The sequence below is a fragment of the Bubalus kerabau genome, chromosome 1 (genome assembly GCF_029407905.1).
Source record: "Bubalus kerabau isolate K-KA32 ecotype Philippines breed swamp buffalo chromosome 1, PCC_UOA_SB_1v2, whole genome shotgun sequence".
NCBI classification, from domain to species: domain Eukaryota; kingdom Metazoa; phylum Chordata; class Mammalia; order Artiodactyla; family Bovidae; genus Bubalus; species Bubalus kerabau.
This window is the reverse complement of record NC_073624.1, coordinates 19,040,001-19,066,315: the sequence shown is the minus strand read 5'-3', so window position 1 is coordinate 19,066,315 and position 26,315 is coordinate 19,040,001. Positions and strand designations below refer to the sequence as shown.

Sequence of the window (26,315 nt, the reverse complement as noted above, 5' to 3'; positions counted from 1 at the left end):
ATAGAGATTAATGCTTGCCAGAAATAGCTGCACTGAACTTTAATTCTACAAATGGTGAATGAGAATGTTAGTTTCCACATAGCTTCACCAACTTTGTCTTCTTATGAGGTTCTAAAACCTTAGCCAGTTTGGTAGGCAAATACTGGCATATATTAGCTAATTTAATCCTTCCTTTGTGAATTACTTTGCTGATTACATTTGTCCTTTTTACCTGGTGATGGCTATCGTTTTTGTCATGATTTGTATTGAAGCTCTTTATACTACTACTATCATCTACTGCAACAACCTACAGTGCACTTACTTATATGAACTCGTTTGAGCACACAGCAGTCCAACAAGGCAGAATATATTTTTTATCCACCAAACAGATCACTGAGGCAAAGCAAAGTCACTTGCCCAAGATGAGTCAGTTGTAAGACACAGAGGTAAGACTTGAAACCAAGCAATTTGGGTGCAAGTCCCTGTCCTATCGAATTACATTATTTGTAGACTGAATATGCTTCCTTCAGTTTATTGTTTGATTTTTTTGGCTGTACCAAACAAGACCAGGAATCAAGCCTGTGGTACCTGCATTGGAAGTGCAGAGTCCTAATTGTTGAACCTCCAGGGAAGTCCCTCATGGAAGTTTCTAATAATATTAATTGCCTGTTAAAATTTCCCATTTTTGTTTCCACTTTCAGAGCCTTGTCAAGCATGTTCTTCCCCACTTCAAATTTAAATAAATTATTTTTATCTGTAATAATTTTATGAATATATTTAAATGTGTAAATACTAAATAATTGTGTAAGTTATTTTATGTATGATATGACATTCTACCTAATTTTATTTTTTCCAATGTCATTCCTGAATTATTTTTCTTTTCTTACTGATTTGAATGCCATAAATGTGCTAAATTATATCATTTCCATACCTTCTTTTCAGAATTCATTTAGACTTTCATCCCACAAATGTTTATTAATTTAAAGGTGGGTTTGTGGGGCATTCAATCCATACCCTTTGCAATTCACCAGATGCTGAGGCCCTAATGATGGTGAATAAAGCTCCCTGGCCCATATTAACTGATAGTCTAGTGAAGCTGGACAATAAAACTAGAAATTATAATAAACTCTGATAAGTGCCATCAGTGGGGACACCAGCGGGTTTTTTTTTTTTTTTTTTCCAATGAGTTAGCTTTTCGTATCAAGTGACCAAAGTATTGGAGCTTCAACTTCAGTATCAGTCCTTCCAATGAATATTCAGGGTTGATTTCTTTCCTGACAGTCCAAGGCACTCTCAAGAGTCTTCTCCAACACCACAGTTCAAAAGCATCAATTCTTTGGTGCTGCTTCCCAGGTGGTGCTAGTGGTAAAGGACCCGCCTGCCAATGCAGGAGACATAAGAGATGCAGTTTCAATCCCTGGCTTGGGAAGATCCCCTGGAGAAGGAAATGACAATCCACTCCAGTATTCTTGCCTGGGGAATCCCATGGATAGAGAAACCTGGCAGGCTGTGGTCTATAGGGTCACAAACAGTTGGACACTACTGAAACGACTTAGCATGCATGCACACAGCTTTCTTTATGGTTCAACTCTCACATCCATACATGACCACAGGAAAAATCACAGCTTTGACTATACGGACTTTTGTTTGCAAATTGAGGTCTCTGCTTTTTAATATGCTGACTAGGTTTGTCATGGATTTTCTTCCAAGGAGCAAGTGTCTTTTCATTTCATGGTTGCAGTCATTGTCCACAGGGATTTTGGAGCCCCCCAAAATAAAATCTGTTACTACTTCCACTTTTTCCCCATTGAATTTAGTTCAGATGACCATTTCAAGTATTAAAAGCTGAGATATATATTTCAAGCTCCCATTACTATTATTCCTGTCATTCTTTCCCTTGCATTTGCAAAAGTTTTTGTCTCTCTATATAGTTGTTTTTATCTATTGTTTCCAGCTTTATTGGAAGGTAATCACCATATAATAAGATATAAGTGAAAGGTATACAGTATGATGACTTGAAATACATATGTATATATTCTCCAGTGAAGACATACAGGTGTCCAAAAAAAGACATGAAAAGATGCTGAGCATCACTAATCATTAGAGAAATGCAAATCAAAAGTACAAAGAGGCATCACCTCACACCAGTCAGAATTGGCCATCAAAAACTCTATAAAGCATAAATGCTGGGGATGGTGTAGAGAAAAGGGACTCAACCAAGAGCAGACTCATTGGAAATGATGCTGGAAAACATTGAAGGCAAGAGGAGAAGGGGGTGGCAGAGGAGGAGATGGTTAGATAGCATGATGGTTAGAAATCATCATGAATTTGAGCAAGCTTCAGGATATAGTGGAGGACAGGTGAGCCTGGAGTGCGTGAGTCCATGAATTCACAAAGAGTTAGACATGACTTAGCAACTGAACAACAACAAATAACTGATTCACTCTGCTGTACAGAGGATACAACATTGCAAAGCAACTATACTCCAATAAAAATTAATTTTAAAAGGATACAAATGAACTTATTTGCAAAACAGAAGCAGACTTACAGATATCCAAAACAACTTATGGTTACACAAGGGGAAATGTTGGGAGTTAGGGAGAGGGATAAATCAGGAATTTGAAATTAACACACACACACCTTACTATATATATGATAGATAATTGACATGGACCTACTGTATAGTACAGGGAAGTCTAACCAGTATTCTGTGGTAAGCTATGAGAGAAAAGAATCTAAAAAAGAATGAGTGTATGTATTAAAATATATAACCGAGTCACTTTACTGTACACCTGAAACTAACACAACATTATAAATCAACTATACTCCCCAAATTAAAGTATTAAAAAAGAAATACATATATATTTTGAAACTATTAACATAATTAAGTTAGTTAACACATTTATCACATTACATAGTTACTGTGTGTATGTTTTGAGAACTTTTAAGATTGACTTTATCAGTAATGATCAAATATACAATCCGGTATTGTCAACTAAGATCATGACAACTGATTCCATCATTTCTTGGCAAAAAGATGGGGAAAAAGTGGAAACAGTGACAGATTTTATTTTCTCGGGCTCCAAAATTACCATAGATGGTGACTGAAGCTATGAAATCAAAAGATGTTTTCTCCTTGGAAGAAAAGCTATGGCAAATCTAGGCAGCATATTAAAAAACAGAGAGATCACTTTACCAACAAAGGTCCCTATAATCAAAACTATGGCCTTTCCAGTAGTCATGTATGGTTGTGAGAGCTGGACCATAAAGAAAGTTGAGCACCAATGAAGTGATGCTTTCAAACTGTGGTGCTGGAGAATACTCTTGAGAGTCCCTTGGGCAATGAGGAGATCAATTTGTCGATCCTAAAGGATATCAACCTGAATATTCATTGGAAGACCGATGCTGAAGCTACAATACTTTGGCCACCTGATATGACGAGCCAATTCACTGGAAAAGACCCTGATGTTGGGAAAGACTGAGAGCAGGAGAAGAAAGGAGTGACAGAGGATGAGATAGTTGGATGGCATCACCAACTCAATGGACATGAGTTTGAGCAAACTCCAGAAAATAGTGAAGGACAGGGAAGCCTGGCATGCTGAAGTTTATGGGCTTGCAGAGAGTAGGACATGACTTGGTGACTAAATAACAATTGTCAACTACAGTCACATGTACATTCCATCCCCAGGGCTTATCTATATTCTAAGTAGAAGTTTGTACCACCATCATCCTTTCCTCCTACTCCCATCCCTACCCAGGCAACCACCAATTTACTCTCCTTATCTATGAATTTGTGTGTTTTTTTTAAGAGCTCACATATAAATGAGACCAAACAGTATTTGCTTTTCTCTGTCTTACTTCTTTCACTTAGCATAATGCCTTCCTACATTAATTATGTGTTGCTGTGCTACAAATTACTGCAAAGCTTGGCATCTTAGCCCTCATGATTAGAGCCCATGCTCAGCAACAAGAGAAGCCACCGGCAGGAGAGGCTCATACACCACAATGAAGAGTAGCCTCTACTCTGTAACTAGAGAAAGTCTGTGAGTGGCAACAAAAACCCAGCACAGCCAAAAATAAACAAACAAAACAAAACAATAGCTTAAAGCAGCAAACATCTAGCACCTTATAATTTCCATGGGCTAGGAATCAGCAAGGGTCCTCTGACTTGTGTTGTCTCACTGGTTCAATCATCTGAAGGTTCAACGAGGGGTGGGTACCACTCAAACCCACCTGGTTGTTGGCAGCATTCAGACTCTAGGAGACTGTTTAACTGAGAGCCTCAGTCTCTTGCTGGCTGTTGCCAAGAGGCCTCCCTTGGTTGTTTGTCATGAGGGTCTCTCCATACACAGCTCACAATGTGGCAGCTGGCTTCATTAGAGTGAGCTAGAGAGAGAGAGGTCACCAAAAGGAAACCAGAGTCATCTTGAAACCTAATCTCTTAAGTGACATCTCATCACTTTTGCCAAATACTATTTGTTACAGGCATGTTACTAGATACATTGGAGTGTGGGGATTACACAAGGGCATGAACACAGGTGACAGGAATAACTGGGACACTGTGGAGCCTGTTACCCCAGCCCTCTGTTCCTGAGCTGGATGAGATGCTCCCTATGGACAGGGAAGGAGAGGGAGGATTCCTCCCTGGGTCCTGGGCCATGAGCTGTAACTGAGATGGGGAAGCTGGGCCCTAGTAGCCTTGGGCACATCTACAGGGAGGGCAGCATCCAGAGTCTCTGGAGGCCTGTCCTCAGTGGTGTCCCTGGAGCTGGTTCCACAGGCTCGTGAGAAACACCTGGTGCCTCCTTTCCTGCTCCACGTTCAGTGATGGCACATTGGGGGTTTTGAGTTGGCCACGGTGGGAATGTTTATACCATAAAAGTCAACAAATGCAGGGATTTTTTTTCCCCTCAGAGAGAAGATTATTTTTTAATACTTACCAGCACACCACTGCACTCTCTCTTAAAATCTCTCCTGTGTCCTGTGTCTGTGTCTCTCTTGCAGTTCTGGAGCTGAGGCTGAAGGATGGAGCCCACCGCTGTGAGGGGAGAGTGGAAGCGAAGTACAAAGGAGAATGGGGCACTGTGTATACTGAGACCTGGCTCATAAATGGTGTAGAAGACGTGTGCAGACGACTGGAATGTGGAGTTGCCATTGATGCTCCCAGAGGGTCTTATTTTGGACCAAGACTTGGCCCCATTTGGTTTTTATATGGTTCTTGTGAGAGTATAGATGCTGAATCAACTTTGAGTATCTATAAGTGTGTTCATATTGATTTTAAAAACTATAATGACACCTTCTCTCATGACCAGGATATTGGAGCAGTCTGCTCAGGTAAGGCCTGTCTGGTCTGGGAGGGGATTCCCAGCAGGAAACACCTCCATCTCATTCACAGAATGACCATGGGGAAACCAGATCACATGCTTTAGAGCACCCTTGGGGGAAGACTCTGGTCACACTTGATTCTTAGAGCATTAGGTTCTCAAGGGGGGTTAAGGGTTTGCTTGGCCCTGGACAGTAAAAACTTCAGACTTGTGGACAGCTGGACCCTTCAGATCTCTGTGGTGTGTCATAAGAGGCGGGGAAGTGAGGTCAAATTTTACAAACAGGTACAACTGCTGGGTTATATTTTCATACAATGATGTGACAGATTAGTTTCATCATGATTATTTTTTATTCTATTGAGATGGCCAGTCAGGTTTGGCCACAAGAGAGGGCATAAGAGAGGGCAAGCATAGTTTATAACACTCTCTGGTCTTAAAGAAACAGAGTCACCAGAGGTATGAAGGGATCATATCAGGGAGGCTGCAAGGAGGTTGACTCAACAAAGCACGAGAAGCCAAAAGAGTGAAGACACATGGAGAAGTGACAACACGGGGAGTCAGGGTGCAACACAAGGAAAAGGCATGAGGGGATCTCACTGGTGCATTTGAAGGTCCCAGGTCACAGTCAGGGCAAGAAGGAGGGTTTGTGGCAGGAGCTAGTCTCATCACCAGGCCACCTCGGTGGGGAGCTCACATTCTGTTTGTGGAGTTGTTGAAGGAGAAGGAAAGTATGAAACTTGGAAATTAACAGCACAGTAGCTGACACACATCAAGTGTAACAGTCAGTGAGGCTAATAGGACCTGAAGTGACTCATGAGAAGTGCTCAGTGCTAAGTGCATTGGATTGTGCCAAGGTGGAGACAGTAAAGATAGCAGTGAGACTAGGGTATGAGTAGGTGGTCAGTTTCCAGTGGTTATTACAATGGTGGAAGATCTAGATGCTTTACACATTAATCCCATCAGACCAGGTGGACTAGAGGAAAAGTCAGATATCACAGTGAGTTCCTAATGTAGGTAGTTGAGTCTTTCAAAATGGTCAGCCATCTGGTGGGTGACACAGGGGGAGCCCTGAGAATATTTGCAGTACATTTCTAGCAGCTCATGGCTAATCAGCTCTTTTGGGGAAGATCACCAGAAAAGTGATCTTTTCCAATCTCACCCTCAAAAGATCTTTGATGATACTAGTTGAGACCCCTAAGAAAAGAATTACTTTAATTTAGGCAACTTTATTGAGGTATGACTGACATACAAAACGCTGTATATATTTAATGTATACAACTTAGAACTTTGGGAGGTAAGTATACATCTGCAAATGTTTTCTTCTGTTATTATTATTATTAAAAATAATTAGTTTCAAGGGGCATTTGAGTTTCAGATAGGAATTTTTTGTTTTAAGAAAATCTGTTTTCTGGCATTTCAAGTAATATTTCTATTGTTACCATGCCCTAATCATGGTTTCAACTGCAGATAAAATTGTGGAAACACATGTGTTTCCACCTTATTTTGATAAATCAGCATCTGAGTAAAAATACAGTGTGTGGTGCTGTAAGCTTATGTGATGTTGGAGCTCCTAATGTTACTGTTTTAAGAAAATCAATGTTTCAATATTAATTTCAGTCAGGATATACTTAAAAATTAACAGGGTGCTATGGCATTTTAACCTTGATTATGGTTTTTACTCCCTAAGGCTGCTCTAATTTAGACTTTCACATGTTTATGAACTGTTCCAGTTTTTTTGTGCTAATCTCTTTGTCAGTTTCTTCCCTCTGGTCTATTGCTTCTATATTTTCAGAAACATGTTTTAGTGAAGGCTGGTCAAAGTGGTGACACAGGAGAAGTAAAAAGAGAATAGCATGTCTGTTCCAATTCTCTAATTGAAACTGAAGTCTTGGAGTTTCTTCTCAATTTTAGGAAAGTGGTGTGAAAGAGAATTTCACCCTCTTGACCTTTTAGAACTAATACCCAAAAAAGATGTCCTTTTCATTATAGGGGACTGGAATGCAAAAGTAGGAAGTCAAGAAACACCTGGAGTAACAGGCAAATTTGGCCTTGGAATACAGAATGAAGCAGGGCAAAGACTAATAGAGTTTTGCCAAGAAAATGCACTAGTCATAACAAACACCCTCTTCCAACAACACAAGAGAAGACTCTATACATGGACATCACCAGATGGTCAACACCGAAATCAGATTGATTATATTCTTTTCAGCCAGAGATGGAGAAGCTGTATACCATCAGCAAAAACAAGACCAGGAGCTGACTGTGGCTCAGACCATGAACTCCTTATTGCCAAATTCAGACTTAAATTGAAGAAAGTAGGGAAAACCACTAGACCATTCAGGTATGACCTAAATCAAATCCCTTATGATTATACAGTGGAAGTGAGAAATAGATTTAATGGCCTAGATCTGAGAGACTGCCTGATGAACTATGGAATGAAGTTCGTGACATTGTACAGGAGACAGGGATCAAGATCATCCCCATGGAAAAGAAATGCAAAAAAGCAAAATGGCTGTCTGGGGAGGCCTTACAAATAGCTGTGAAAAGAAGAGAAGCCAAAAGCAAAGGAGAAAAGGAAAGATATAAACATCTGAATGCAGAGTTCCAAAGAATAGCAAGGAGAGATAAGAAAGCCTTCTTCAGCAATCAATGCAAAGAAATAGAGGAAACCAACAGAATGGGAAAGACTAGGGATCTCTTCAAGAAAATCAGAGATACCAAAGGAACATTTCATGCAAAGATGGGCTCGATAAAGGACAGAAATGGTAGGGACCTAACAGAAGCAGAAGATAGTAAGAAGAGATGGCAAGAATACACAGAAGAACTGTACAAAAAAGATCTTCACGACCCAGATAATCACGATGGTGTGATCACTGACCTAGAGCCAGACATCCTGGAATGTGAAGTAGAGTGGGCCTTAGGGAGCATCACTACGAACAAAGCTAGTGGAGGTGATGGAATTCCAGTTGGGCTATTCCAAATCCTGAATGATGATGCTGTGAAAATGCTGCACTCAATATGCCAGCAAATTTGGAAAACTCAGCAGTGGCCACAGGACTGGAAAAGGTCAGTTTTCCTTCCAATCCCAAAGAAAGGCAATGCCAAAGAATGCTCAAACTACCTCACAATTGCACTCATCTCACACGCTAGTAAAGTAATGCTCAAAATTCTCCAAGCCAGGCTTCAGCAATATGTGAACCATGAACTTCCAGATGTTCAAGCTGGTTTTAGAAAAGGCAGAGGAACCAGAGATCAAATTGCCAACATCTGCTGGATCATGGAAAAAGCAAGAGAGTTCCAGAAAAACATCTATTTCTGCTTTATTGACTATACCAAAGCCTTTGACTGTGTGGATCACAATAAACTGTGGAAAATTCTGAAAGAGATGGGAATACCAGACCACCTGAACTGCCTCTTGAGAAATTTGTATGCAGGTCAGGAAGCAACAGTTAGAACTGGACATGGAACAACAGACTGGTTCCAAAGAGGAAAAGGAGTTCGTCAAGGCTGTATATTGCCACCCTGTTTATTTAACTTATATGCAGAGTACATCATGAGAAACGCTGACTGGAAGAAACACAAACTGGAATCAAGATTGCCGAGAGAAATATCAATCACCTCAGATATGCAGATGACACCCACCCTTATGGCATAAAGTAAGAGGAACTAAAAAGCCTCTTGATGAAAGTGAAAGTGGAGAATGAAAAAGTTGGCTTAAAGCTCAACATTCAGAAAATGAAGATCATGGCATCCGGTCCCATCACTTCATGGGAAATAGATGCGGAAACAGTGGAAACAGTGTCAGACTTTATTTTTATTGGCTCCAAAATCACTACAGATGGTGACTGCAGCCATGAAATTAAAAGACGCTTACTCCTTGGAAGGAAAGTTATGACCAACCTAGATAGCATATTCAAAAGCAGAGACATTACTTTGCCAACAAAGGTCCGTCTAGTCAAGGCTATGGTTTTTCCTGTGGTCATGTATGGATGTGAGAGTTGGACTGTGAAGAAGGCTGAGCGCCAAAGAATTGATGCTTTTGAACTGTGGTGTTGGAGAAGACTCTTGAGAGTCCCTTGGACTTCAAGGAGATCCAACCAGTCCATTCTGAAGGAGATCAGCCCTGGGATTTCTTTGGAAGGAATGATGCTAAAGCTGAAACTCCAGTACTTTGGCCACCTCATGCGAAGAGCTGACTCATTGGAAAAGACTCTGATGCTGGAAGGGATTGGGGGCAAGAGGAGAAGGGGACGACAGAGGATAAGATGGCTGGATGGCATCACTGACTTGATGGACGTGGGTCTTAGTGAACTCTTGGAGTTGGTGATCGACAGGGAGGCCTGGCGTGCTGCAATTCATGGGGTCACAAAGAGTCAGACACGACTGAGCTACTGATCTGATCTGATCTTATCAGATTGTTGAAGGTGAAGTACTGTATTTAGGATAAATCCAGAGTAGAAATCATTTCTGAGCTCTGTGGAAGAGCTGACATCGGAGGACTGCAATTTTCTTAATGGGAATTTTTTAAGAAACTTCAGATTTTTTTCAGATTTTCCATTTTTTTTGTGCTTTCAAATATTGGTAGTTGTATTTTCAAGGGAAGACATGCAAAGACCTAACAGAAGTAAAAGGATAAAAGAGAGGCAGCAGGAATACAAAGAAGAACCACACAAGAAAGGACTTATTGACCCAGATAACGATGATGATGTGGTCACTCACCTAGAGCCAGATATCCTGGAGTCTGAAGTCAAGTGGGCCTTAGGAAGCATTAAGACAAAAAAAGCTAGTGAAAGTGATGGAATTCCAGCTGAGCTAGTTCAAATCCTAAAAGATGACCCTGTTAGAGTGCTGCACTCAATATTCCAGCAAATTTGGAAAACTCAGCAATGGAGTTCCACAGGACTGGAAAAGGTCAGGTTGTTTTCATTTCAATCCCAAAGATGGACAATGCCAAAGAAAGTTTAAAGTTCCACACAACAGCACTCATTTCATATGCTAGCAAGGTAATGCTCAAAATCCTTCAAGCTAGGCTTCAACTGTATGTGAACTGAGAACTTCCAAATGTACACGCTGGATTTAGAAAAGGAAGAGGAACCAGAGATCATATTGCCAACATCTGTTGGATCATAGAAAAAGCAAGAGAATTCCAGAAAAAAATCTACTTCTGTTTCATTGACTATGCTAAATCTTTTGACTGTGTGCATCACAACAAACTGTAGGAAATTCTTAAAAAGGTGGGAATACCAGACTACCTTACCTGTCAAGAAGCAGCAGCTAGAACCAAACATGGAACAATGGACTGGTTCAATGCAGGGAAAGGAGTATGACAAGGCTGTATGTTGTCACCCTGCTTATTTAATTTATATGCAGAGTACATCATGCGAGATGCTGGACTGAATGAAGCACAAGCTGGAATCAAGATATTCAGGAGAAATATCAACATCCTCAGATATGCAGATGTTATCACTCTAGTGGCAGAAAGTGAAGAGGAACTAAAGAACCTCTTGATGAAGGTGAAAGGAGAGTGAGAAAGCTGACTTAAAACTCAACATTCAAAAACTAAGATCAGTCTATGGTCACACCACCCTGAACATGCCCAATATTGTTAAAAAACTAAGATCATGGCATCCAGTCCCATCACTTCATGGCAAATGTGCAGTGCTAAGTCGCTTCAGTTGTGTCCAACTCTGCACAACCCTATGGACTGTAGCCTGCCAGGCTCCTCTGTTAATGGGATTTTCCAGGCAAGAATACTGAGGTGGGTTTCCATTTCCTCCTCCTGGGAATCTTCCCAGGATGGAAGGGAATCGAACCCACATCTCTTGTCTACCTCCATTGGTAGGAAGGTTCTTTACCACTAGCATCACTTGGGAAGCAAATATATGGGGAAGAAATGGAAACAGTGGCAGATTTTATTTTCTTGGGCTCCAAAAGCACTGCAGATGGTGACTTCAACGATGAAATTAAAAGATGCTTGCTCTTTGGAAGAAAAGCTATGATAAACCTAGATAGCATATTAAAAAGCAGAAACATCACTTTGCTGACAAAGGTCAAAGCTATGTTTTTTCCAGTAGTCTGGTATGGATGTGAGAGTTGGACCATAAAGAAGACTGAGCACCAAGGAACTGATGTTTTTGAACTGTGGTGCTGGAGAAGACTTTTGAGAATCCCTTGGACAACAAGGAGATCAAACCAGTCAATCCTAAAGGAAATCAACCTTGAATATTCATTGAAAGGACTGATGCTGGAGGTGAAGTTCCAATAGTTTGACCACCTGATGTGAAGAGCCAACTCATTGGAATAGACCCTGATCCTGGGAAATATTGAGATGAGAGCAGGAGGAGAAGGTGGGCGACAGAGGACGAGATGGTTGGATGGCATCATTGACTCCATGGATATAAATCTGAGCAAACTCCAGAAGACAGTGAAAGACAGGGAAGCTTTGGGTGCTGCAGTCCACAGGGTGGCAGAGTTGGAAACGACTTAGTGACTGAACAACAATGTATCTTTTACATATTGGTAGGATCTAAAGTGATAACCCCCCTTTCATTCTTGGTGTTGTTAAATTTGTGTTCTTTTAGTTTTTCTTGATTGAATTTTTTGCTAGAGGATTATCAGTTTCATTAGCCTTTCAAAAAGATTACCAGTTGACTTTGTTGATTTTCTTTATTGTGTATGTTTCCTATTTCGTTGATTTCTATTAGTTTTTGTTCTTCTTGTTTGGTTTTGATTTGCTGTATTTTTGTAGATTCTTGAGGTGGAATCTTAGATCATTTGCTCTCAGTTTTCTTTTCTTTTCTAATGTAAGCCTCAAGGAAGCATAAAGGCTATAAATTTTCCTCTAAACACCATTTCAGTTGCTTCATGCTGATTTTGAAACTACATAATTCCTTTTGTATTTTATCATCATGAAATGTTCTTTTCTCTCTGAATATATTCTTTATCCTATAGGCTTACTTCATATAATGTTAATATATATAATACAGCTTTCTCTGATCAGTGTTTGCATGGTATATCTTTGTGACCCTATGTTTCTGTGTTTATACAGTGTATGATTTTGTCTTACTTTATGTAGTCTTATCATCTTGCTTTTAGTTGGAGTGTTTAAATTATTTAAATTTAGCATAATTATTTATATACTTGTGTTTAAGTTTACTAGCTTGCTGTTTGTTTTATGCCTTTTTGGTCATATTTTAATCTTTAATTGAGCATTTTAATACTCTATTTTATGTACCCTGTTGGTTTATTGGCTGTATCTCTTTTTGCAGAGCTTATCATAATGTTGAAAATATTACTCTTTAATCACATTTTTCTTTAGATAGCATGTCACTTAATATATAATGTAAGACATTATTATAGTATACTTCTATTTCCCTGTTCTTGTTATTTATGTTACTGTTGTCATATATTCTACTTATAAATATATTATAATTTTGTAATACAAAATTGTTATTTTTGTCTTAAATATTGTAGTATTTTAAAAATGAGAAGAAGTTTTTAAAATATTTACTTGCAGAATTATCATTTAACACAGTTCTTATTGCTTTGGGTAGATTCAAGCTTTCATTTATTATCACTTTCCTTTAACTTTTAAACCTTTAGATAACATTTTTGTGTAGTGTATGTCTGATAGCCTCACATTCTATCATCTGTTATTCATCTGAAAGCACTTTAATTTTCTTTCAGGTTTGAGTTATTTTCAAAAGTGTCTGAATTATCTGGCTTGCATTACTTCAAACAAGAAGTCAGTAATACTTAACATTGCTCCCCTATATATAGTGTGTCAAAATTTCCTGGCTGCTCTTAAGAGTTATTTTTGTTTATGAATGGATTTCAGCAATATATTATCAAGTGCCCTAGGTGGTTTTATTTAGTTTATCTTGTTTGAGATTTGTTTAGCCTCTTGGATCAGTGGGTTTATAGCTTCATTAAATTTGGAAAAATTCCATCTATCATTAAAAAAATTTTTTTCTACTTATCCCTTATTCTGAATCTCCAAATAACATATTTCACATGGTTTGATATTATCCTTCATGATACTAATTTCTACTAGCATTTTTCTCTCTCTACTTCAATTTGGATAGTCAATTGCTATGTATTGGATTTCCAAATCTTTTATTCTGCAATGTCTTGTGTCTTGTTAAGTTAATCCAGACAATTTTTCATTCCAGATATTGTATTTTAGTTTTAGAAGCTCCATTTGCTTTTTTTCCCCTACTTTGTTTTTATGCCTCAGTAGGTATATTTATATTAGAGGTTTAAAGACCTTATCAGCCAATTAAATCATTTCTGTAATTTCTGAATTTGCTTTTAATGATTGCTCATTTAAAAATTTTTTTATGGGTTATATTTTTCTTCTTTGGAAGTCTAGTTTTTTAACTGGATTCAGGCATTACTAGGTAGTCTTTTACCAGAAAGAACTCTAGCAATAAATAATCAGAATATACTCAGAAACAAGGGAATTTAAAAAATTAAGTAATTGATTCCCTTTTATTCTTTTCAAAATATGTTCCTTGGATGACCAAAGATACATTGTCATTTTGGTTTCCCTCCTTAGCTTCAAAACTTTTTATGATCTCACCTTACTTGCCACAAACCCCACCTGTATACCTACCCTTCACTTCTATAGCAGTTGCTTACCTTTGTGACAAACCCATCTTTAAATCAATAAACATTTGTATATTTAAGATCATGTTTACTTGTGTGAAACAGGAGAAATGACAAAAATCCAGGGTTAGGTGATAGATAGGAGAGGCAGAGGGTGATGATATATGCTAAAAACTGATTCAACTAATATTTTCCCCAAATATTTATGTGTCTTATGAGTATTGAGGCTTATGCAACTTCAGTTCAGTCGCTCAGTCATGTCTGACTCTTTGCCTCCCCATGGACTGCAGCATGCCAGGCTTTCCTGTCCATCACCAACTCCCAGAAATTACTTATGGCCATTGAGTTGGTGATGCCATCCAATCATCTCATCCTCTGTCATCCCCTTCTCCTCCCACCTTCAATCTTTCCCAACATCAGGGTCTTTTCCAAGGAGTCAGTTCTTCACATCATGTGGCCAAAGTATTGGAGTTTCAGCTTCAGTATCAGTCCTTCCAATGAATATTCAGGACTGATTTCCTTTAGGATGGACTGGTTGGATCTCCTTGTGGTCCAAGGGACTCTCAAGAGTCTTCTCCAGCACCACAGTTCAAAAGCATCAATTCTTCGATGCTCAGCTTTCTTTTTAGTCCAACTCTCACATCCATACATGACTATTGGATAAACCATGCTGCTACTGCTAAGTCGCTTCAGTCATGTCCGACTCTGTGCGACCCCATAGACAGCAGCCCGCCAGGCTCCTCCGTCCCTGGGATTCTCCAGGCAAGAGCACTGGAGTGGGTTGCCGTTTCCTTCTCCAATGCATGAAAGTGGAAAGTGAAAAGTGAAAGCAAAGTTGCTCAATCATGTCCGACTCTTAGGGACCTCATGGACTGCAGCCTACCAGGCTCCTCCCGCCATGGGATTTTCCGGGCAAGAGTTCTGGAGTGGGTTGTCATTGCCTTTGTCAGCAAAGTAATGTCTCTGCTTTTTAATATGCTGTCTAGATTGGTTATAGCTTTTCTTCCAAGGAGCAAACATCTTTTAGTTTCATGGCTGCAGTCATCATCTGCAGTGATTTTGGAGCCCCCCCAAAATAAAGTCTGTCACTGTTTCCATTGTTTTCCTATCTATTTGCCATGAAGTGATGGGACTTGATGCCATGATCTTAGTTTTCTCCAACCGGGAGCTCTCCAAATAATGGCTTGCTTGCTCTCTACTTTCATCTTCTACCTTTAAAAAAAAATGTCAATTTATTTTAACATTATAAAATGTTTAATACATTAAACCTACATGAAGGAAAATTAAAAAGATACAAGTAATTGGAAAATCATTCTGTGCTAATAGATTGAAAGAATTAATATTGTTAAAATGTCTATACTGCTTAAAGTAATCTATAGACTTAATGCAATCCCTATCAAAATCTCAATAGCATTCTTTATATAAATAGAGAAAAGCCTCAAAATATGAGTGTGTCATTTAGTTTTCATGTATTTATGAATTTTTCCTGTTTTCTTTTCATTCTTGATTTCTAGCTTCCATTGTGGTCAGCAAAGACACTTGAATTATTTTGATATTCTTATATTTTCTGAGACTTGTTTGTGATCTAGCATGTCCTGGAGAATATTTCATGTGTCACTGAGAAGAATGTGTATTTTTCTATACATTGGGTAAAAATGTGCTTTATGGGTCAGTGTATTGGGTGAATGGGCACTATGTGTCTGGTAATGCCATTCAGCCTATATCATTGCTCAGCTCTGTTGTCTTCTTATTGATTTTCTCTCTGAATGATCCATCCATTATAAACAGTGGGATATTTTTGTATTGCTTCTGTTTCTCCTTAAGATCTGTCAATGTTGGCTTTGTTTATTTACATTTTTTGATGTTGGGGGCATATATTGAATATATATGTAATAACATGGGTTATTGAGTCTTATTGAACTATTTAATCATTATGTCGCCTGTGATGGTTTTGGCTTAACTTCTCTTTTGCCTGACTGCTTTCTTTTGATTAGTATTTGCATGGAATCTCTGTCTCTACCTCTTCACTTTCATCCTATATGTGTCATGAAATCTAAAGTATGCCGTTGGGTCTTGTTTTTTAATCTACTCAGGCCACTCAACATTTTTCATTTGGAAGGTTTAATACATTTACATTTAAAATCATTATTGAAAGGTCAGGACTTGTTACTACCTTGTTCATTGTTTTATGTCTGTTTTGTAGTTCTCTTGTTCTTCCCTTCCATTGCTTTCTTTGTGAAGTGATTTTTCCTAGTGCCATGCTCTGACTCTTTTCTCCTTATCTTGTTATCCACTATACTTTTAATTGTGGTTACCTGGGAACTTGCATCAAGCAATTGATAGCTGTAATAGTCTATAACTGAAGTTAAGTACAATTAAGGTAACAACTTAAATTTAATAGCACACGGAAACTCTATATTTTATTATCCCCCCGACACTTTATATCATTGACGTCAGATTTTATTTCTTCACATATTCTTTTTACACCAGCAAATTTCTGTGGTTATATTTATTCTTGCTGTGTTTGACTTTTGATTACAAAACATGGTTAAAATCATGTGCTGAGATTACAATATATTAGTATTCTGTACTTCTCTTCATATTTATCCTTACTAATGAGAGGCAAGACAAGATTAGTGGTGATGAAACCCCTCAGTTTTTGCTTTTTTAAAATTAAAAAAAAATCTCTCTTCATTTTTAAAGGACAGTTTGCTATATAAAGAGTTGATGATTGGCAATTTTTCTCTCTAAGTGCTTTGTATACGTTACCCTACTCTCTCTGGTCAGCAAGGTTTCTGCTGAGAAATCTGCTTTATGACAGGAACTCCCTTATATGTAACAAGTCACTTTTCTTTTAATGCTTTCAAAATTTTTTGATAATTTAACTATAGCGAGTCTTGGTGTGGAATTCTTCAGGTTCTACCTACCTATGAACTTTTGGGCTTCATAAATCAAGTTGTCCTTTTTTCTCTCCTTAAACTTGGGAAATTTTCAGTCGTTGGTTCTTTAAATAAGCTTTCTGCCTCTTTCTCTTTTACTATTGGGGCTCTCATCATGCATGAATAATTTTGCTCTACAGTTTCCCATGCATTGTGTATGAATAATTTTCACTTTTTTCCATCTTGTTGCTGTTCAATCACTAAGTCATGTCTGACTCTTTGCGACACCATGGACTGCAGCACACCAGGCTCCCCTGTCCTTCACTATCTCCCAGAGTTTGCTCAGATTCATGTCCAAGCCAGTGATGCTATTTAACTATCTCATCTTCTGCCACCCCCATCTCCTTTGCCTTAATATTTCCTAGCATCAAGGTCTTTTCTACTGAGTCGGCTCTTCACATCAGGTGGGCAAACTGATGCGGAGCTTCAGCTTCTGCATCAATCCTTTCAATGAATATTCAGGGATGATTTCCCTTAGGATTGACTGGTTTGATCTCTTGAATGTCTAAGGGACTCGTAAGAGTCTTCTCCAGAACCACAATTCAAAAGCATCAATTCTTCGGTGTTCAGCCTTCTTTATGGTCCAAGTCTCCCATCAGTACTTGATTTGTTCTTCTAACAAGATAAGTTGAAATAACCTGTCCTTAAGTTTGCTGATTCTTTGTTTTGGACAATAGTTTGTCTGAAGCACTCTTTTGAATTTTTCAGTTCAGTTATTGTATTCTTTTTTTTTTTTAAACTTGACATAATTGTATTAGTTTTGCCAAACATCAAAATGAATCCGCCACAGGTATACATGTGTTCCCCATCCTGAACCCTCCACCCTCCTCCCTCCCCATACCATCCCTCTGGGTTGTCCCAGTGCACTAGCCCCAAGCATCCAGTATCGTGCATCGAACCTGGACTGGCGACTCGTTTCCTACATGATATTTTAAATGTTTCAATGCCATTCTCCCAAATCTTCCCACCCTCTCCCTCTCCCACAGAGTCCATAAGACTGTTCTATACATCAGTGTCTCTTTTGCAGTCTCATACACAGGGTTATTGTTACCATCTTTCTAAATTCCATATATATGCGTTAGTATACTACATTGGTGTTTTTCCTTCTGGCTTACTTCCCTCTGTATAATAGGCTCCAGTTTCATCCACCTCATTAGAGCTGATTCAAATGTATTCTTTTTAATGGCTGAGTAATACTCCATTGTGTATATGTACCACTGCTTTCTTATCCATTCATCTGCTGATGGACATCTAGGTTGCTTCCATGTCCTGGCTATTATAAACAGTGCTGTGATGAACATTGGGGTACACGTGTTTCTTTCCCTTCTGGTTACCGCAGTGTGTATGCCCAGCAGTGGGATTGCTGGATCATAAGGCAGTTCTATTTCCAGTTTTTTAAGGAATCTCCACACTGTTCTCCATAGTGGCTGTACTAGCTTGCATTCCCACCAGCAGTGTAAGAGGGTTCCCTTTTCTCCACACCCTCTCCAGCATTTATTGCTTGTAGACTTTTGGATCGCAGTCATTCTGACTGGCGTGAAATGGTACCTCATAGTGGTTTTGATTTGCATTTCTCTGATAATGAGTGATGTTGAGCATCTTTTCATGTGTTTGTTAGCCATCTGTATGTCTTCTTTGGAGAAATGTCTATTTAGTTCTTTGGCCCATTTTTTGATTGGGTCATTTATTTTTCTAGAGTTGAGCTGTAGGAGTTGCTTGTATATTTTTGAGATTAGTTGTTTGTCAGTTGCTTCATTTGCTATTATTTTCTCCCATTCTGAAGGCTGTCTTTTCACCTTGCTTATAGTTTCCTTTGTTGTGCAGAAGCTTTTAAGGTTAATTAGGTCCCATTTGTTTATTTTTGCTTTTATTTCCAATATTCTGGGAGGTGGGTCATAGAGGATCCTGCTGTGATGTATGTCAGAGAGTGTTTTGCCTATGTTCTCCTCTAGGAGTTTTATAGTTTCTGGTCTTACGTTTAGATCTTTAGTCCATTTTGAGTTTATTTTTGTGTATGGTGTTAGAAAGTGTTCTAGTTTCGTTCTTTTACAGGTGGTTGACCAGATTTCCCAGCACCACTTGTTAAAGAGATTGTCTTTAATCCATTGTATATTCTTGCCTCCTTTGTCAAAGATAAGGTGTTCATATGTGCGTGGATTTATATCTGGGCTTTCTATTTTGTTCCATTGATCTATATTTCTGGCTTTGTGCCAGTACCATACTGTTTTGATAACTGTGGCTTTGTAGTGGAGCCTGAAGTCTGGTAGGTTGATTCCTCCAGTTCCATTCTTCTTTCTCAAGATAGCTTTGGCTCTTGGAGGTTTTTTGTATTTCCATAAAAATTGTGAAATTATTTGTTCTAGCTCTGTGAAGAACACTGTTGGTAGTTTGATAGGGATTGCATTGAATCTATAAATTGCTTTGGTTAGTATACTCATTTTCACTATATTGATTCTTCCAATCCATGAACATGGTATATTTCTCCATCTATTAGTGTCCTCTTTGATTTCTTTCACCAGTGTTTTATAGTTTTCTATATATAGGTTTTTAGTTTCTTTAGGTAGATATATTCCTAAGTATTTTATTCTTTCCATTGCAATGGTGAATGGAATTGTTTCCTTAATTTCTCTATCTGTTTTCTCATTATTAGTGTATAGGAATGCAAGGGATTTCTGTGTGTTGATTTTATATCCTGCAACTTTACTATAGTCATTAATTAGTTCCAGTAATTTTCTGGTGGAGTCTTTAGGGTTTTCTATGTAGAGGATCATGTCATCTGCAAATAGTGAGAGTTTTACTTCTTCTTTTCCAATTTGGATTCCTTTTATTTCTTTTTCTGCTCTGATTGCTGTGGCCAAAACTTCCAAAACTATGTTGAATAGTAATGGTGAAAGTGGGCACCCTTGTCTTGTTCCTGACTTTAGAGGAAATGCTTTCAATTTTTCACCATTGAGGATAATGTTTGCTGTGGGTTTGTCATATATAGCTTTGATTATGTTGAGGTATGTTCCTTCTATTCCTGCTTTCTGGAGAGTTTTTATCATAAATGGATGTTGAATTTTGTCAAAGGCTTTCTCTGCATCTATTGAGATAATCATATGGTTTTTATTTGTCAATTTGTTAATGTGGTGTATTACATTGATTGATTTGCGGATATTGAAGAATCCTTGCATCCCTGGGATAAAGCCCACTTGGTCATGGTGTATGATCTTTTTAATGTGTTGTTGGATTCTGATTGCTAGAATTTTGTTAAGGATTTTTGCATCTATGTTCATCAGTGATATTGGCCTGTAGTTTTCTTTTTTTGTGGCATCTTTGTCAGGTTTTGGTATTAGGGTGATGGTGGCCTCATAGAATGAGTTTGGAAGTTTACCTTCCTCTGCAATTTTCTGGAAGAGTTTGAGTAGGATAGGTGTTAGCTCTTCTCTAAATTTTTGGTAGAATTCAGCTGTGAAGCCGTCTGGACCTGGGCTTTTGTTTGCTGGAAGATTTTTGATTACAGTTTCAATTTCCATGCTTGTGATGGGTCTGTTAAGATTTTCTATTTCTTCCTGGTCCAGTTTTGGAAAGTTGTACTTTTCTAAGAATTTGCCCATTTCTTCCACGTTGTCCATTTTATTGGCATATAATTGTTGATAGTAGTCTCTTATGTTCCTTTGTATTTCTGTGTTGTCTGTTGTGATCTCTCCATTTTCGTTTCTAATTTTATTGATTTGATTTTTCTCCCTTTGTTTCTTGATGAGTCTGGCTAATGGTTTGTCAATTTTATTTATCCTTTCAAAGAACCAGCTTTTGGCTTTGTTGATTTTTGCTATGGTCTCTTTTGTTTCTTTTGCATTTATTTCTGCTCTAATTTTTTAGATTTATTTCCTTCTACTAACTCTGGGGTTCTTCATTTCTTCCTTTTCTAGTTGCTTTAGGTGTAGAGTTAGGTTATTTATTTGACTTTTTTCTTGTTTCTTGAGGTGTGCCTGTATTGCTATGAACTTTCCCCTTAGGACTGCTTTTACAGTGTCCCACAGGTTTTGGGTTGTTGTGTTTTCATTTTCATTCGTTTCTATGCAAATTTTGATTTCTTCTGTGATTTGTTGGTTATTCAGCAGTGTGTTGTTCAGCCTCCATATGTTGGAGTTTTTAATAGTTTTTCTCCTGTAATCGAGCTCTAATCTTACTGCATTGTGGTCAGAAAAGATGCTTGGAATGCTTTCAATTTTTTTGAATTTACCAAGGCTAGATTTATGGCCCCAGGATGTGATCTATCCTGGAGAAGGTTCCATGTGCGCTTGAGAAAAAGGTGAAATTCATTGTTTTGGGATGAAATGTCCTATAGATATCAATTAGGTCTAACTGGTCTATTGTATCATTTAAAGTTGTGTTTCCTTGTTAATTTTCTGTTTAGTTGATCTATCCATAGGTGTGAGTGGGGTATTAAAGTCTCCCACTATTATTGTGTTATTGTTAATTTCTTCTTTCATACTTGTTAGCATTTGTCTTACATACTGCGGTGCTCCCGTGTTGGGTGCATATATATTTATAATTGTTATATCTTCCTCTTGGATTGATCCTTTGATCATTATGTAGTGACCTTCTTTGTCTCTTTTCACAGCCTTTGTTTTAAAGTCTATTTTATCTGATATGAGTATTGCTACTCCTGTTTTCTTTTGGTCCCTATTTGCATGGAAAATCTTTTTCCAGCCCTTCACTTTCAGTCTGTATGTGTCCCCTGTTTTGAGGTGGGTCTCTTGTAGACAGCATATGTAGGGGTCTTGTTTTTGTATCCATTCAGCCAGTCTTTGTCTTTTGGTTGGGGCATTCAATCCATTTACGTTTAAGGTAATTACTGATAAGTATGATCCCGTTGCCATTTACTTTATTGTTTTGGGTTCGAATTTATGCACCGTTTTTGTGTTTCCTGTCTAGAGAATATCCTTTAGTATTTGTTGGAGAGCTGGTTTGTTGGTGCAGAATTCTCTCAGCTTTTGCTTGTCTGAAAAACTTTTGATTTCTCCTTCATACTTGAATGAGATCCTTGCTGGGTACAATAATCTGGGCTGTAGGTTATTTTCTTTCATCATTTTAAGTATGTCTTGCCATTCCCTCCTGGCTTGAAGAGTTTCTATTGAAAGATCAGCTGTCATCCTTACGGGAATTCCCTTGTGTGTTATTTGTTGTTTTTCCCTTGCTGCTTTTAATATTTGTTCTTTGTGTTTTATCTTTGTTAATTTGATTAATATGTGTCTTGGTGTGTTTTGCCTTGGGTTTATCCTGTTTGGGACTCTCTGGGTTTCTTGGGCTTGGGTGATGATTTCCTTCCCCAGTTTAGGGAAGTTTTCAACTATTATCTCCTCAAGTATTTTCTCATGGTCTTTCTTTTTGTCTTCTTCTTCTGGAACCCCTATGATTCGAATGTTGTAGTGTTTAATATTGTCCTGGAGGTCTCTGAGATTGTCCTCATTTCTTTTAATTCGTTTTTCTTTTATCCTCTCTGATTCATTTATTTCTACCATTCTATCTTCTAATTCACTAATCCTATCTTCTGCCTCTGTTATTCTACTATTTGTTGCCTCCAGAGTGTTTTTAATTTCACTTATTGCATTATTCATTATATATTGTCTATTTTTTATTTCTTCTAGGTCCTTATTAAACCTTTCTTGCATCTTCTCAATCCTTGTCTCCAGGCTATTTATCTGTGATTCCATTTTAATTTCAAGATTTTGGATCAATTTCACTATCATTATTTGGAATTCTTTATCAGGTAGATTCCCTATCTCTTCCTCTTTTGTTTGGTTTGGTGGACATTTATCTTGTTCCTTTATCTGCTGGGTATTCCTCTGTCTCTTCATCTTGTTTAAATTGCTGAGTTTGGGGTGTCCTTTGTGTATTCTGGCAGTTTGTGGAGTTGTGCTTTATTGTGGCGTTTCCTCGCTGTGTGTGGGTTTATACAGGTGGTTTGACAAGGTTTCCTGGTTAGGGAAGCTTGTGTCGGTGCTCTGGTGGGTGGAGCTGTATTTCTTCTCTCTGGAGTGCAATGAAATGTCCAGTAATGAGTTATGAGATGCCTATGGTTTTGAGGTGACTTTGGGCAGCCTGTATCTTGAAGCTCAGGGCTGTGTTCCTTTGTTGCTGGAGAATTTGCTTGGTATGTCTTGCCCTGGAACTTGTTGGCCCTTGTGTGGTGCTTGGTTTCAGTGTTGGTATGGAGGCATTTGATGAGCTCCTGTCAATTAATGTTCCTTGGAGTCAGGAGTTCCCTGGAGTCAGGGTTTGGATTTAAGCCTCCTGCTTCCAGTTATCGGTCTTATTTTTACAGTAGTTTCAAAACTTCTCCTTCTATACAGCACCATTGATAAAACATCTACGTTAAAGATGAAAAGTTTCTCTACTGTGAGGGTCACTCAGAGAGGTTCACAGCATTACATGGAGAAGAGAAGAGGGAGGAGGGAGTTAGAGGTGACCCAAATGAGATGAGGTGGAATCAATAGTGGAAAGAGTGGGCTAGCCAGTGGTCACTTCCTTATGTGCACTCCACAACTGGACCACTCAGAGATGTTCACGGAGTTATACAGAGAAGAGGAGAAGGAGGAAGGAGACAGAGGTGGCCAGAAGGATAAAAGTGGGGAATGAAAAGGAGGGAGACAGATCCAGCCAGTAATCAGTTCCCTAAGTGTTCTCCACCGTCTGGAACACACAGAAATTCACAGAGTTGGGTAAGGTAGAGAGGGGTTAGGGAGGAGACACAGATGGCCTGGTGGAGAAAAAGGAGAGTCCAAAGGGAGAGAGAGCAGTCAAGCCAGTAATCTCGCTCCCTAGTGAAAAATGGGTCCTGAAGATTGGGTTCTTAAAGGTACAAAATTGGTAACAAATACATAAAAGCAAAAATTAAAAATCTAGAGTAGCGTTTTGAATTTCAAAAATAGGATGTTAAAGAAAAGAAGAAGGAATAGAAAGAGGAAAAAACGAACAAAGAAAAACAAACAAGGTCGTGAAAATTATAAAGAAAACACAGGTACAAAATTGATAACTAATACCAAAAAGCAAAAATTAAAAATCTAGAGTAGAGTTTGTAATTTCAAAAATACAATGTTAAAAAAAGGAAGAAGAAAAATAAAGAGAGAAAACAAACAAAAAAAACAAACAAAAACAAACAATGTCTCAAAAGTTATAAAGAAAATAAAGGTACAAAATTGATATCAAATATCAAAAAGCATAAATTAAAAATCTAGAGTAGAGTTTGGAATTTCAGATATACAATGTTATTTAAAAGAAGAGAAAGAAACAGAGAAAAAAAAAGTCACAGAAATTATAAAAAAAACTATAGGTACAAAATTGATAACATATACCAAAAAGCTAAAATTAAAAATCTAGAGTAGAGTTTGGAATTTCAAAAATACAATGTTAAAGAAAAGAAGAAAGAAAAAAAACAAGGTCAAAAAATTATAAAATATATATATATTAAGTTTGCTGAAGAAGAAAAAAATAGGGTCTTTTTTTTTTTTTTTAAAGTAATAGGTTATAAAGTGAAAATTATAGGAACAATAGAGGACTTAAAAAATTTTTTTAATTAAAAAAATAGTAAAAATATATCTAGGACTTTCTCTGGTTTTGTTGTGAGTATTGCGGGTTCAGTTCATTTTTGGCTAGTTCCTTTGTCTGACTTATATTTCTCAAGGTCTATAGGCCCCTTCCTATGTAGTCCATAGTAACCACAGGGTTTTAATCTATGGCCTTAGCTTCCCAGGCGTTTCCCTCTGTTATAACTTCTTCTGTTTGCCGCTGTCTTCAGTGTCTGGTTTCCGCTCTGACACAAAGGGGACGGTGGAGGACACTTTTTTTTTTTTTTTTTTTAAGGCTCACTTGTTCAGTCGCGCTGAGGGGAGGTAGGGAGGGATGCTGCAAACAAATAACACTGGCGTGTGCTCGCAGTGCCTCAGCCACACTGGGTCTGCCCCCGCTCATGGCGCGTGTAGCCTCCCTGCCCACACTGCTTGGGCTCTAGGTTGTTCCGCCGGGAACAATCCGAAGCCAGCCCTGGGCTGCATGTACCTCCCAGGTCCAAGCCGCTCAGGTTCAGGCACTCGGGTAGTCCTCAGAGGCGCAGACTCAGTTGGGCCTGCGTTTTGTGCTCTTCCCAAGTCCAAGCAGCTCAGGTGATGAGGTGTTTGGCGAGCACCAATGCTGCAACTTATCGCCTACCAGCCACTCAGTTATCTGGGTGTAAAACCGGCGCACCTTCTCAGGCAGATGTTGACCATCCAGACCCCCAAAAAGTTTTAGTTAGCAAAGAAGCCTGCTTACAGTTTTATAGATAATGTCTCTCTGGGGCTGCGATTGCCCCCTTCCGGATCTGGCTGCCTGTCACCGGAGGGGGAAGGTCTGCAGCCGGCTATCTCTGTTCAGTCCTTTGTTCCGTGTGTGGGCCTGGCGGTGTCTTAGGTTAGGGCTGGCTTTTTGCGTGGTAGATATCCCACAGTCTGGTTTGCTAGCCCAAACTATCTCGCTCAGATAGCACTCAGGGCGTTCAGGCCAGACTCTTACTCTAAGTGATGCAGCCCATGCCGCGGCTCCCTGCCCAGCCCCCGCTTGCTAATGGCGTGTGCAGGCGTCTGCGCTGCTTCTCCGCTGGGGGAGTTACCGTAGGGCTCACAATCTGTGAGTTTTAATTGTTATTTATTTTTTCTCTCTGTTATGTTGCCCTCTGTGCTTCCAAAGCTCAGCGCAGATTCGGCAGTGAGAAGGTTTCCTGGTGTTTGGAAACTTCTCCTTTTTAAGACTCCCTTCCCGGGACGGAACTCCATCCCTCCCTCTTTTGTCTCTTTTTTTGTCTTTTATATTTTTTCCTACCTCCTTTCGAAGAGTTGGGTTGCTTTTCTGGGTGCCTGATGTCCTCTGCTGGCATTCAGAAGTTGTTTTGTGGAATTTACTCGACGTTTAAATGCTCTTTTGATGAATTTGTGGGGGAGAAAGTGTTCTCCCCATCCTACTCCTCCGCCAACTTGGCTCCTCCCTCTTTTCAGTTCAGTTATTGTATTTTTGAGTTTCAGCAATTCTGTCTGGTTTCTTCTTGTGTTTTCTGTTTTTTAGTATATGTGCTGCTGAAGTGAGCACTGTGTTTTCTATTTTTTAATTAAACTTTGCCATTTGTTCATGTACTTTTCCAGATGGTGTTCAGTTGTCTGTTTCTGTTCTATTGTAGCCATTGAGTTTGAACCAATTATTTTGAATTTTTTCTCAAGCAGTTCATAAATCTTTATTTCTTCAAAGTAGTTGCTGGAGTTTTATTGGTTTCCTTAAGTGGCATCTTATTTTGCAGATTCTTCATGATCTGTGTAGTCTTGCATTGGTGAGTGTGCATTTGAAGGAGCAGACACTTCTTCCAGAATTTCAACAAATAAAGATTTGTTGAAATCTGATTTCAACCAATAAAGATCTACTGCCTTGTCCTTGAACTGATAGGACTGCCCTTGGT

The 26,315-nt window shown here is 38.7% G+C and overlaps 1 protein-coding gene across 1 annotated transcript in view; it reads left to right on the top strand.

The window, feature by feature from the left end:
- Positions 1-26,315, top strand: part of LOC129644136 (antigen WC1.1-like) — a 69,128-nt gene that overhangs the window by 2,483 nt on the left and 40,330 nt on the right. The window contains exon 2 of the mRNA XM_055569569.1: positions 4,984-5,313. Within this exon, the coding sequence (XP_055425544.1) occupies positions 4,984-5,313 (330 nt within the window). The remainder of the gene's footprint in view (positions 1-4,983; positions 5,314-26,315) is intronic.